This window comes from Sciurus vulgaris (assembly GCF_902686455.1).
Source record: "Sciurus vulgaris genome assembly, chromosome: 16".
Taxonomy (NCBI): Eukaryota; Metazoa; Chordata; class Mammalia; order Rodentia; family Sciuridae; genus Sciurus; species Sciurus vulgaris.
The window spans coordinates 12,817,712-12,831,468 of NC_136477.1; the positions used below are offsets into that span (position 1 = coordinate 12,817,712).

At 52.1% G+C, this 13,757-nt stretch overlaps 1 protein-coding gene across 1 annotated transcript; it reads right to left on the bottom strand.

Annotated features, from left to right (window-relative positions):
• Window positions 1-7,320: 7,320 nt before the first annotated feature.
• DNAJB1 (DnaJ heat shock protein family (Hsp40) member B1) lies at window positions 7,321-10,908 on the bottom strand. Its single transcript, XM_079115587.1, has 3 exons — window positions 10,616-10,908; window positions 9,021-9,601; window positions 7,321-8,745 (listed from the first exon to the last, which is right to left on the bottom strand). Exons 1-3 carry the CDS (start codon window positions 10,824-10,826, stop codon window positions 8,515-8,517), a joined length of 1,023 nt encoding a protein of 340 aa, XP_078971713.1. The 5' UTR covers window positions 10,827-10,908; the 3' UTR covers window positions 7,321-8,514.
• Between the last annotated feature and the right edge of the window lie 2,849 nt (window positions 10,909-13,757).

The window sequence follows — 13,757 nt, forward strand, 5'->3', positions numbered from 1 at the left end:
TGTCTGGCTGGCCCCACCCAGCTAGCAAACACAGATTCTTCCATGGCCAGGGCAATAGGCACAGCCATTGTCCCTCCCTTCCTGTTCTGTTGACCTCTGCCACCCCCATTGAGGCAGCAGTGGCCTTGGCTGGGCCTGTGCCCACTGCCCTGTTTGAGCCTGGCATCAGAATTGCCCCCTGTGCACCTAGAGAAGGCAGGATGTGGGGTCTCAGGGACAACATGAACCCAGGCTGTAGAGACCTGAGCCCAAATCCACCTGCCTCCTGTCGACTGATAAGGAAGTGCCCAGAGAAGAGGGTCATGGGATTGCCCAAGGGCAGAGAACAGGGCTGGGCACCTCCTACCCCGATTTTATAGCTCATGAGGCCTTCCTGAAAACAGACTGGGGAGGAGCTCAGACTTGAGTGTCGCCTCTATCCCTTTGGAGAAAAAACAAACAAACAAACAAAAAAAACTCATCTGAAATGCCCCTAATACATGCGGAAACTGAGGTTGTATTAGAAAAATCACCATTTTGTAGCTACCAGAGATAATTGGTTCAAGGCAAGACTTGTCAAGGATTAGCTCACAGATTACATTTTTCAATCATGACGGGGGAAAAAGTAACTTGTGTTGATGTTTCCCATCTTACAAAGGTTTGACTTCCAATTTTGGGGGGTTTATGATGGTGAGAAAATAATGTGTATTTAGATTTAGTAGGAACCACACACGGACAGAGGAGAAACCTGTGAGTCACTGTTAACCAAGCCATCAAGATTGATTTTGGTACCTTAGCTAGGTGATCCAAGCCCCATCGGCACATGACCCCTGCTGTCAAGCACTGAGACCTAAGCATCACCTCTGAAGCACATAGTCCCCAGAAGAGTTGAATTGAATCTAACCATGAGGAAACAATCAGGTGATCCAGATCCAGGAACATTCTGCAAAGCCACTGGGCTGGACTCTTCAAACAGATCAAAGTTGTACACCACAGCATCCATTGATGAACTAATGCGTGAACGTGTGGATAAAAGATGGGGCAATGGCCCTGGATTGGAGGGAGCAGAAAGGCATTCTAGCCAAACTCCCTTTGATGGGATCTTCAGCAAAAGGTTCAAAAGAAGATGAAACAGGTACAAAGGATGTTCTTGGACCGCTGGGGAAATCTGGACGGTACATGGCTGTTGGTTAGCAGCATCTGTACCATGTTCCGTGTCTGGCATGCCGCCATTCCACTGCAGGGAAATGCCTCATCCCGAGGAGGATTTTTTGGTGGTAAACTTGTGATGAGTGCCTGTGTCAAATGACTCAGGAAAAAAGTTCACGTGTACAGAATGTTATATCTAATACAATATAGGACGTATATATGGGGGAACAAAGAGAGAGAGAGCAGGTTTGGCAAAATATTAATACTTGCTGGATCCAGGAAGGTGGTCTATGGGTACTAATTTTCTTACTCTTTTTTAAAAATTATTTTTAGTTGTAGGTGGACACAACACCTTTATTTATTTTGTGTGGTGCCGAGGATGGAACCCAGTGCCTGGCATGTGCAAGGCAAGCGCTCTGTCGCCGAGCCCCAGCCCCAGCCCTGTCTTCTTATTCTCGTAAGTTTTCTACATGTTTGAACATCTCAAAATAATATTGGGGGAATTACCCCCATTTCTCTCCCATCCCAAGGTGACCCTCTTGCGGGTGTGTATTTCCTTGAAGATGCACATTGTTTTAATGTTGTTCTATGATGATATTTGAATTCTCTTTTTCCCACTCAGTGCTGTATTGTCTGTTTTAGCACTGTGCCTTGACAGTCCATCTGTACTGATACTTTCTTCAATTACATTTTTTTCTTTTTTGCAGTACTGGGGATGGAACCCAGGGTCTCAGGCATGCTAAACCTGGGCCATAGCTTTAAGCTTCACCTCAGGCCCCTACTTTCAAAAATACCTCTTGAATCCCAGCTAGTCTGGAGGCTGAGGCAGGAGGATTCCAAGTTTGAAGCCTGCCTTGGCAATTTAGTGAGACCTTGTCTCAAAACAAAAGTTAGAAGAAAGGCTGTAGAAGTAGCCCAGTGTTAAAACATTTCTGCGTTCAGTCCCCAGTACCAAAAGCAAACTACAAAACAATTCCTTCACAGACCTACTGGGTTCAGTTCCATCATTTCCACACCTGGACCGGTGGTCTCCTCTGCTACCTGTTCCACCCACAGCAGCCAGAGGGCGCCTGTGAGCACCTGAGTCGGAGCACGACCCTCCTCTGCCCGGGACCGCCAGCAAGCCTCCCCACGTCAAAGACCAGGTTCCTGTGAGCAGAAGGGTTTCTTCTAGAGCCAAGCCTGGCCACACGGATGTCCAGCACAGTCTTCCTGGGGAAAGCTGGGCCCCCATTAAGGCAAATCACCCAGGTCCCATCTCCACCTCCCGGGCAAAAGCAACCCCAGCCATGTCCCTTCTGACTCAAACTCTCACAGCCAGCTTCTCTTCCTCCTCAGGCACGCAGGGCCTGCCTCAGCAGGACCCTGACGCCTGGCCTGTGGCATCTCTGGGCACACCCTGCCCTGCTCATTCTGTTTCAGCCCCGTCCGAGGTGGGGGAGGGCCTTGCTGGTTTCCCTCCCCCATCTGTTGCGGAGTCCCACCCCAGAGTGGCCCATCCCTGACCCTGAGGAACTCCGGTGTCTCCCAGGGCCTACCAGGCTCAGAGAAGTGCCTTGTCAGTATGGTGGGTAAATGGTGCCCCCTTCCCACCAAAATGTATGCCCACTTCCCAGAATCTGTGAATGCCACAGTCTTCGGAATAAAGCTCTTGGCAGGGGCAATTTTTAAATTTATTTTTTGCAGTCCTGGGCTAGAACCCAGAACCTCACTCCTGCTGAGCATATGTTCTGCCCCTGAGCTGCATCCCCAGCCCTGGCAGATGGACTTAATGAAGAATCTTGAAAGGAGATCATCCAGGATTAGGCTGGGCCTGAAATCCAATGAACATGTCCTTTGTAAGGGACAGAAGAGGAGGAGACATGGAGACATACTGAGGAGAGGGCCATGTGAAGATGGTGGCAGAGATGAAATGTCTGTAGAAGCCACCGGGCATGGGATGGATGCTCCTTTAGAGCGTCCAGGAGGAACCAATTTTTCTGACATTTTGATTTTGGACTTCTGGACTCCAGAACACGAGACAATAAAGTTCTGTTGTTTTAAACCACTCGGTTTGTGGTTGTTTGTTATGGTAGCCACAGGAAACTGAGACCTCCAGGCCCGTGTTTCCTGGAGACTGAGCTTCATGAGGCTGCTTCAAGACTGCCATGTTTGTTGTTTAAAGGGTCCCCGGGGCCTGGCATTGAGCTGTTCCTCAAGAACTGTGCTCCATGACTAACCCATGAATCATGAAGTAGAAACAGGGTCCCCAGGAAAGGGGCTCTCCTGGAGCCAGAAAGAATAACTGGGAACATGGGACATGGGGATGACACTTCCCAGGGAGGACTTCCAGCAGCCCCCAGGGCTGGCTGTCCTTCTGCACATTCCTTGACATGAATGACCAGGACAAATGTTGTAAGTGCTCTTGTCTGAGTCACTTTGTCAATTACTCATTCAACCAACACTCTGAGAGTCAGTTAGGGACCCAGAGTCACTCTGGGGACTGGCTGTGCAAAGCTCATTAGGACATGGTTGGTGACCTCAAGGAAAGTCACGGGTGCTCTGGAAGGGGACCTTCTGAGCGTTCCCCCGAGGTTGTCTCTCCTCCCCTCATGGCAGAGAGATGTGCATTTGATGGAGGATTAGAGTTTGAGAATTCACAAGCAACCAGACTCCATGCCTCTCGGGTATGGAATCAGCAGACCATGAAAGCGTCTTCAGAGCTGTGGGAGGAGGATGAGCACAGGACCCTGAGCCCCCAGACCTAAGTAGAACACTCTAGGTGCTGACTGTCTGCCTTGTGCTGTTTTGAGGTGGAGTTTTGGTGCAGTGAGATCTCAAGACACTGATGATCCATCTCAGGGCTTTGAGGTTATCATGCAATAAAATGATGCACACCCACGCTCCTCCTCAGCCCTGCTCCATGCAAAGGAGAACAAACCAACCTCAGAATCCTGGCACACTCTGAAGTCACTCAGGAAAAAAACCAGTTTGCTCGGCAGCTCGGCAGGCTCTGGCTCACCTGCTGGCCCCCTCCCTGCCCTCTCCTCCCCAACTCAGACCATTCCCTGTGCTCCAGCCTCTCAGGGCCCCTGGCTGGCTCCTTAAACAACTCAAGCATGTTCTGGCCTCAGGGCCTTTGCACAGGCTGTTTCCACTTCTTGGATGCTTTTCCCTCAGTATCCACATGGCTCCTCCTGACTTCTTTTGTCTGCTCAAATGTCACCTTCTTGGCAAGGCATTTGCTGTGCTATTTTAAAATGTACCCAACACTTTCCACCCACTAGTTCTCTATTTCTCCATTACTCTCATCACTATCTAGCACATTGGATGTTTTATTTATTTATTCTTATTCTCTTTTTACCCTTACTTGACCATCAGCTGCACAAGGCCAGGGATTGATTTTTTTTTTTATTTTTTATTTTTTTATTTTTATTTTTTTACAGTGCTGGGGGTGAAACCCAGGGCCTGCCACATGCTAAGCTAGCACTCTACCACTGAGCTGCACCCCAGCCCAAGGACAGGAATTTTTCACTACTGTGTTGCCAGAATCAAGACCTGGCTGGCACACAGGAGGTGCTCAATAAATGCTTATTAAATGTATAAGTGCTAGCTGTGTGAGTGGCACTGTGTCATTGGCAACGAGAACAGCACCTATTTAAGATAAGTTTTCTGCAAGGTACTTCAGAAATATTTGTTAGTAAGTTCTTTTCATTGTGGGGAATCAATGCCCAGGTCTGCACAGGCTAAGCGCATGCTGTGCCACTGAGCCACACCCCGCCAACCCCAGGAGCTGAGTGTCAGTCATTGTGCTTTTTGGCTTCCCTAAGGCATCACCTCACCAGTTGTTACAACATCCCTAGGAGATCTGTGCCTTCATGTCCCCCTTTTTTCTGAGGCCACTGAGACCAGGGTGAAATCACTTGCCCCAGGACACACAGCAGCAGAGTGGCAGAGTGGGGATCCAGACCCAGGGCTGCCGAGCTCTGGAGCCCAGTGTCCTCCTATTGAATGGGTAGGTGGTCAGGAGGGGCCGTGGGAGGGAGCCTGCTAAGTTTAGGTAAGGCTTCCTCAGGCTGGGTGGGATCTCAGCGGCTCACCTGGGGCTTTGGTTCCGGAGCTCAGTAGAGCACTGACCCGGATGACTCTAGACTCATCTGTCTTTGGGGTTACAAGCCAAGAAACCCTCACATAAAAGTGTAATGATGACAAGAGCCACACACAGAGGTCGTTCCATGCCAGGACCTCCCGAGCATGTACGTCTGGAAATTCTCACAAACCTAGGGCAGAGGTAGTATTATCATGCCTGTTTTATAGTTGAAGAAATGATGGCCCAGAGAGGTTAGGTCATTTGCACAAGGTCACCGAGCTAGAAAGCAATCAAGCTGAGACTCTATTCCTGGAAGCAGGAATGGGTAGAGCTGACAAAATCAAACAGCACACTTCCTGCGATATACCATGTGGGGGGTAGGAGTGGAGTGGATGGTACACAGCATTAAAAAAAAAAAAAAAAGAGCATTCTTGTAGCATCTCAGGAAAGGTACACAAGAGGTACACATGGCAGCATTTGGTAGGGGCGAGGGAGGACTTCACTCCATGTGCCTTTTCCAGTTTTGTAGAACAGTGCAGCCAAAGTCAAATGCAAAAATGAGCAGTATTCTTATATAAGCACCCCCTTGGATCCACACCGTGGCTTGCCTATCCTGGTGAGCGGGGAGAGGGAGCTTCAGGCCCCAGGAGGGATGGGGCTCGGCTCCACCACATGGGCATTTTGAGGGTTGGATCATGTTTTTTGTGGTGCCGGGGTGGAACCCAGGGCCCCGCACATGCTGGGCAAGCGTTCTGCTGCTGAGCCCCACGCCCAGCCCCTGACCTCCAGGATTCTCCCACCCTTCCTCTCCCCACCCCAGGTAGGCTGCTGGGCCATGCTGCTTGTGGAAGTTCCTAAGACTCTATGTACGCTGAGGTTTTGTTTGTGGTTGAAATCAGTGTGAAATTCACAGGGACCTGCTGCGGAATGACAACTGGGGCAGGGGTGTGTGTGTGGGGGGGGCAGCAATCCTGAAAATAACTGCCACCCCAACTGAAGCCTGGGCCTGTTTTGCAGCAAATGTGACCCCGGGACCTGAGCTAGTCACCATTTCAATACTCCTTTTTGGCTCCAGTATCAGGGCTCCCGGTCTGGCTGGGACCACCCCTCCCAGCTCCAGTTTGGAGAAGCTGCCTGTGTATTATACTTGGTTAAAAACCTTCTGTACCTGCACCATGCAACAGGCGCCACTAGCCACATGCAAGTGGTGGTTGAGCGCTTGTGATGAACAACTGAGAAACTATCGTAACCTTCCCGACTCTCTAAAATGTTTTAAAAATGGAAGATACATGCAGTTCCCACCATGGCAGAGTGGCCTTGGGCAGTGCCGTCTCAAGACTGGCCCGTGGGCCTTTCAGTGGGAAGGGAAAGTGGTCTTAGGTAACCTCTGCACAGTGTGATTTTAAGTTTTGACTTTAAAACACTTTGTAGCAACTAGGGGCTTTGCTCAGTGAGGTAGCACAGACTTAGCATGCAAGAGGCCCTGGCTTCATCCTCCAGTATTGCCAAAAACAAAGTACCACTTTGTAACAAAGTAGCATTACATTTTTGTAAGCCTGTGTAATTACTTACCTTATAATAAAACCAGTTCCTTAAAAAAGTTACAAAGTAAAAGCCTCTGTGGCCAACAAATAAGAGGCAGGAAATGGATCTTCCCCAGGGTGGGGTCAGCACTGGACTGGCTCCTGGGTGACTGGAATTCTAGATCTGGTTTGGCCAGGCCTGTCTGACACATACCCTGCCCTAGCAGGAAAGCTGTGACAGGGCATTATGAATGCAGATCACATCTCTCCTTGGCCCCAGTGACCAGGTCACCAGAGGAAGTCAGAGTCCTCCCTGGAAGACAGGCAACAGCTAGGGGCCAGTCCCTGCCCAACTTTGGCCCTAACCTCCACCAAAGGAGTTGAATCCATTGTACTCGAGTCTCTTGCTATTTGGATGGGTTGAAGTTCCCTAACCCACATGTGGCCCAGCAAGGCAGACTTCTTTCCCCTGCAGAGGATTCTTTCCTGTCTCCTGCCCATCCCACCCTCTCTCCTTGACTGTCTTTGGAGGGATGCCCAGGACCGCCCCCAGCCCCAGAACCAGCAGAGCCCTCAAACAGAGTCGCAGGACAGCTCCCCTGAGGTTTAGCATCAGTCTTTAATGCTGTCACGCTGCATAATGACAAGTCACACACTTTGGTCTTGTGTCGGCAGTGGCAACTTACAATAAGTCTAAAGGTCTGAGCACCAGACTAGTCTCCAGAGAACAGACATTTTTGTTCCAACTTCCCCCACTCCCACTCCCAAGGTTTCTTCAGAATTCCATTATGGCCCTGTACGGAGAGCAGAGCTGCTGTGGACTATTTTCATTTGAGTGCACACCAACTTTACATGGAATTACAAAAACATATTTACAGACGTTCCACAGTGCTCCTGTAATCAGAAGCAAAGACCCTTTTATCAAAAGGGATTATATCTAGGGCTGTGCAAAATTCAAAGGGATCATATCCCTTTGAGAGAGTCCAAAGTCCATTAAACAAACAAACAAACAAAAAATTACCTGGGCCACACTGGTTAAGCCCTAGGTGTGCCAAAGGATTGCCTCATGGACAAAGGAAAAGAGCGTGACCCATAAATCAGCACATTGGGCTTCACCAGAGCCAGAGGTCAGGAGGATGCCCTGCTCTAGCCAGGCCCCCAGAACCTGGAGGGAGAGGTGGCTGCAAGACTCACTCACTGGAGGCTGGCTCCCTTGGTCCTGCCGGAACGAGGTATTGCTTGTGGCGCCAGCCAGGCAGTTCTGCAGAACTGATTTAGGTTCTCAATTTGAGATGGTCAAAGAGAAGAGAGAATTCTTCAGGGGACAAGCAAGGCGTGGGAGACAAATACAGAATAAAACACGAACCGATCATACAACACAAACTGAGGAGTGCACAGGGTCTGGTGACCAAGATGGCAGGTTGACACCATCTAACAGCCAGAAGCAAAGGGACTACAGAGGGATCAAGTCCAGTTGTGGGCCTGTCTCTTGCCCTTGGGCAGGAACTGGAGGAGCAGAAGGTGGGCCCATCCCAGGAGGGCTGCAGGACCCAGCAGGGCAGACTGTAATGCCTTTTCCTGCTGTGCCCACCACCTGCCGCTCTATCGCTCGAAAAACCACTTAAGTCTAGTGCACGACTTTGAAAGATTGTAATATATTCTCTGGAAAACATTCAGCAGTACGAAAGCCCTCCCTGGGCCCTCCCGCCCTCTCACTGTCCACAAGTGGTGATCGGTCCGGAAATCCTTGAGCTGTGGAAAGGTCCCTGGTTAGTCCTTGGGGAATGCAGGTGGCTATATTGGAAGAACCTGCTCAAGTACGGTTCTTGACGTCTGGGGAATCCTTTCCGGGAAGATCACTTCGAACTCGATAATGAGGTCTCCGCGTTTCTCGGGCGTTTTGGGGAGGGGGAGGCCTTCTCCAGGAACTTTTCGCCGCATGCCAGGCCTGATGACATCTTTGAATACGACGGGTATGGTCCTGCCGTCCAGAGTGGGGACGTTTACTGTACAGCCACACAAAGCCTTGGAAAACAGACAGACAGTGTTAGATGAAAGATAGCTTAGGAAGCTCAACTCTTGCCCATAGGTTTTTTGGTGCAGGGTCAGATCTGCCAGGCCTCTGCTGCAAGAGGCTACCTCAAATCTGCCCATATCACCGGCAGGGAAGCACGAGCCCTGATCAGTCTTGCTCCCCAAGCCTGGCACAAACCACCTGCTCAGAAACATTCATAGAAAAAAGACTGAATGGCTTAAAAAAGCCGCCACCTCCCTGCACACTGCCCCACCTAGTCCCTTACCTCTCGAAGGCTGATTCTGGCAGGATAAATGACGTCAGAACCATCTCTCTTAAAGATATTGTGTGGCTTGTCCTTTAAAACAAAGACAATGTCAGCTGGAATGTTGTTGGAGGTCTGGTCTCCTTCCTTGGGGAAGGTGATTTTGGTCCCTTCTTTCCACCCCCTCTTCACTTCAATGGTCAAAATTTTGTCTTCGTTTCGAATGCTCTTTCCATCGGGGTTCAGCCGCTTGTGTGAGATTTTCATCTTCTTGGTACAGCCGCTGTAGATTTCTTCAAGGGAGACTCTCAGGTCATGGGTAACAGGGGGATCTTGCTTCTTCCGGGTGGGTTCTTGGGGAGGGCGGGAGCGACCAAAGTTCATGTTGGTGAAGCCACCCATGCCCATGGGGAAACCAGAGAATGGGTCATCGATGTCCATGCCTTCTTCTCCGTTCCGCTGCCCAAAAAAGGTATCAAAAGGATTTCTGCCACCAAAGAACTCCGCAAACATGGCATGGGGGTCTCCATGGAATGTGTAGCTGAAAGAGGTACCGTTAGCACCACCGCTGCTACCGCCACTGGGGCCACCGCCCTTTAGGCCTGAAAAGCAAAACCAGAAGTCAGTTGGCTGGCCAGGTGCTTCTCTCTAGCTTTCCTTAAGGATAAGGAACAAACAAACAAAAATACTTGGGACCCCCGGGGAAAGAATTCTTTACAGACTGTCATGGAAGAATCCCAAGCTTTACTACCTCCAGCAGCAGCAGCAAAAAAGACCACCCCACTCTACTTCACAGTGACATGTCAGTGGCAAAGGACTTAAGCTCTGAGGTGGCTACCCCCAGGTGCCACCCAGGCCCTTCCACTTCTTGACTGACCCATCCTCCCAGCTGTTACAAGGCTTCACAGAGAACTCACTAAAGACGGTAGAGACAGGCATGGTTCAGATGGGCAGGCAGTAGCTTACTCTAAACGCCCAGGGGCTGGGGATGTGTGCAGAGAATACAAATAACTGAAGATCAGCACACCGACGACTTTCAAGTTCTCTGGATCAGTAGCCATCACCCCGAAACAGAAAGTCAGTTTGTCTTAGGATCAAGCCCACACGCCAGTGCAGGCATCGCTGGCGAGTGGACTGCAGGAACGCGGCGCTGGCCGGGCGCGCCGCCGGCTCCCGCACCTGGACGGCCGCACCGGCGCCCCGCCCCGTACGTGCCTGGCGCGGAGCTGGGTCAGCGCCGGGCAGGGATTACCTCACTGCCCCGGGCCGCAGGGCAGCGCGCGGCGCGGCTCCCCCAGCGCTCTGCGGCCGGGCCCCGCCGCGCCGCCCGCACCCTCCCCGGTTCCCGCGCCCCAGGGCCGCTCCGGGACGTGGGCGGCGGCACCCCAAGAGGGCGGCCCCAGACATACTAGAAGCTTCTGGGCGAGCGGTGCGTCCAGGGCTCCTCCTCCCACCCGGCGGCTGCCAACCCGAGGGCGGAGGCCGCACCGCCGGAGGGCGGGGGCCGCTCGCCCGGGCCCGGGTCCTCCCCAGGGCGCCGCCGAGCATTCGGCGTGCCTCCGTTTCCCCGCCTGTCAAACGGCGGGGGCGCACCCGCACCGCGCGCGCACACGCACCTTCCTCCCCGTAGCGGTCGAAGATCTCGCGCTTGCGCGGGTCGCTGAGCACGTCGTAGGCCTCGGCGATCTCCTTGAACTTCTCCTCGGCGCCGGGCTCCTTGTTCTTGTCCGGGTGGTAGCGTAGCGCCTGGCGGCGGTAGGCCCGCTTGATCTCCTCGTCCGACGCGCCGCGGGACAGGCCCAGCGTCTGATAGTAGTCCTTGCCCATGGCCCCCACCTGCGGCCCGCCGCCTAGCTGTCGCCGTCCCCCGGCTCCGCCGCCGCCCGGTCCTGGACTCTATATACCCGTCCGGCGGAAGCTTCCAGAGCCCGCCAGCCCCCTCCAGAACCTTCCGCCCCGCCCCTCGCTCCGCGACGACCAATCGCTGATGCCCAGCCCGTGACGCGCGACATCCGGGGCGGGGCCAAGCTGCCAACGGCCGCCCGCGCGGGGTTACGCCCCTTCCCACTCCGCTCTGGGCAACGCCTCCCCGCGGCGCGCGCACCAGCCGACGGAGTCCCGCCCACCCTTCGGGGAGAGCCAATCGCGATCTTCCTTCTCTACCTCCGACAATCCGGCCCGCCTTGCGCCCAGTCCCTACCAATAGGTTACGACGCGTTTCTGAACCACAACCAAACACACTGCTCCGGGAAGAGGCGGAGCTTGGGACGACCTGGCTTCGAGGCTGTCCCGCCCCTTGGGGAGGTGCTAAATCTGACTGCTGCTCTCACTGCTGGAGGTGGCTCTGGGCGCACTACCTGACCTCTCTGTCCAGGTTCCGCTGGTGTAACACCGGGCTGAAAGTACCCTCTCGCCCTCATCTTTCGGTTGTAGGGATGCAACTGAAGACTGCCCCCTGTTCCTGTAAAGCGAGGTGAAGACCCGGGACCAAAGCTCATCTGCCTGGCGAGATCTTCGCATTCCTGCCCCTCAGGCCTTTCACTTTACAGACTCCTAAAGAACACTTACCACTAAATCTGAAATTAGCCTGATCTTGGCCTTCATGCTAAATGTCACCTCCCTTCCTGTCTGGGATTAACACCAGGGCAGGGGCTGGCTCCCGTGTTGGGTCTCCAGTACCTGGAGCAGTGCCTGGCACAGTTGCAGTGCACACTTCGTAAACATTTCCATTTGGTTTTACACGCGTGCTTCTTTTTCTCTCACCACTACCCTTAAGATCTGGGGATCATCTGTGGGTGACCGAGGTCCTGTTCGGCTCTTTAAGTCTGAGGTGCCTGTGGTCAGGGACGCCACTGATGATGGGGAAAGGAGGCTCAGAAAGGGATGCCACTTGAGAGAAGGGCCTACGGGAGTGCATCAAGCAGTGGTGGCTCCCAAAGGGGAGAGGTTCCTGAAAGAAGTGACTGAAGGTCAAGGCCTCTCCAGAACCAGGCAGTTCCCTGCTTCCAGCACTTCCTAGCTGCGTGATCTTGGGTTGGTTACTTAGCTGCCATCCTGGGTTCAGTTTCCACTCTGTACAGTGGGGATGGAAATTGTACCCACCTCATGAGGGCTTTGAAGTTTACGTGAGTCAATATTTGTAAAGGTTCGAGACAGGCCTGGCACAAAGGAAGCGTTGTCTAAGGGGTGACTGTCTTGTTTAGTGGTGGGCTGCTGAGCCACGCCCTTCTTGGCAGCTCCACTGCAGAAAGATTCTGGTGACCACTGCCCTTGGGTAGGCTGGTACTCCTGAGAAAGAGGACCATGGCTTGTTCCTGCTGTCCAGCTGGGGAATTCTGGCTCTCTCTACCCACTCACTGATCCTGAGGGAACAGAATCAGTAAGGACTTTAAACTAACACACAGGCCCACCTGGAGGATGGGGTTGGGTCTGGGTGTCCAGCATAGAAGGGGTCCTGAACCAATCTCAAGGGGAGAGAAGTTGATATTTAAAAAGTTACACTAATAAACAGAGAGTCATCATCATGGGGAAAAACCCAGAGTCTGTGGACTTCCTCATACTAATACACTAGTATTTTATAGAATAGCTTTAAAGAAAGGGTTCTAGATGGGCCTATCTGGTTGTAGTAAGGCTTTGTGCCACGCTGGAGGAAAACATCTTACCAAAAACCCAGAGAAAGGGATATCTTCATGTTTGGGGGCAACCTTAGGGCTGGGCACTCCCCCCTCCTTGAGTAATCCTGGAATACATTTAGGAAATTTTAATTGTTTAAACAAAATCCCAAGCCTTGTGGAAATGTATTCAGTGGGTGGGTGTGTACTTGCATGTGCAAGGCCCTGGGTTTGATCCCCAGCACCAAACAACCACCATGGTGGCCACCACCACCAAAACACTAAGCTGACCCAATGACCCTATGGTGGGTTTTGTTCTTGTCTTTTTTTTTGGGGGGGGGTGCTGGGGATCAAACTCAGGGCCTTGTGCTTGCAAGGCAAGCACTCTACCGACTGAGCTATCTCCCCAGCCCTTAATTCTTATATTTTGAGACAGGGTCTAAGTTGCTGAGGGCCTTGTTAAGTTGCTGAGGCTGGCTTTGAACTGGTAATCCTCCTACCTCAGGCTCCCAAACCACTGGGGTTATAGGCATGTGCCACTGCATCATCCCTTATGGTGCTTTGACCTGGAAAGAACTGGCACTTCAGACCGGGAAAACGGCTTCTTCAGAAACCTCAGCAGATGTGGGCTCTCAACTCCGAGAAGCCATGGTAGTTAGTTTTGTGCATCAGCTTGACTAGGCTCTAGAATCGATTCAGTTAAACATGAATCTAGGTGTGCTGTGAAGGCAATTCTGTAGACGTGGTTAGGTTCACGCCTGTGACCAGCTGACTTAAGTACAGGAGATGACCCTTGATGATGTGAGTGAACCTTCCTCAATCAGTCAAGAGGCCTTAAAAGCAAACATCAGGGATCCGTGCAGAAGAAGCCAACAGCTTCTTTTCAAGAGTTCCCAGTCTGCTGGCCTACAGATTTCAAACTTGTTTAGTCAGTCCCTACAATCGAGTAAGCTAATTCACTGAAATCAATCTTTCTCTCTCTTGCAATGCTGGGGGCAGAGCCCAGGGCTTTGTGCATGCTAGGGAAGCACTCTGGCGGGCTACATTCCCCAGGCCCTGAAATAAATTTCTTCTTCGCCCTCCCACACTATTTGCTCTGTTTCTATGGTAAAATCCTGATACTGTAGGAACTAAGCAGGTGAGTGTG

Bases quoted from the DNA above. Each gene is read 5' to 3' on its own strand.
- DNAJB1 (XM_079115587.1), bottom strand. From the start codon at position 10,826: ATGGGCAAGGACTACTATCAGACGCTGGGCCTGTCCCGCGGCGCGTCG. The intron at 9,602-10,615 runs GTGCGTGTGCGC...TTTGCTTTTCAG, and splicing joins CGACCGCTACGGGGAGGAAG to GCCTAAAGGGCGGTGGCCCC. The intron at 8,746-9,020 runs GTAAGGGACTAG...CTGTTTTCCAAG, and splicing joins CCAGAATCAGCCTTCGAGAG to GCTTTGTGTGGCTGTACAGT.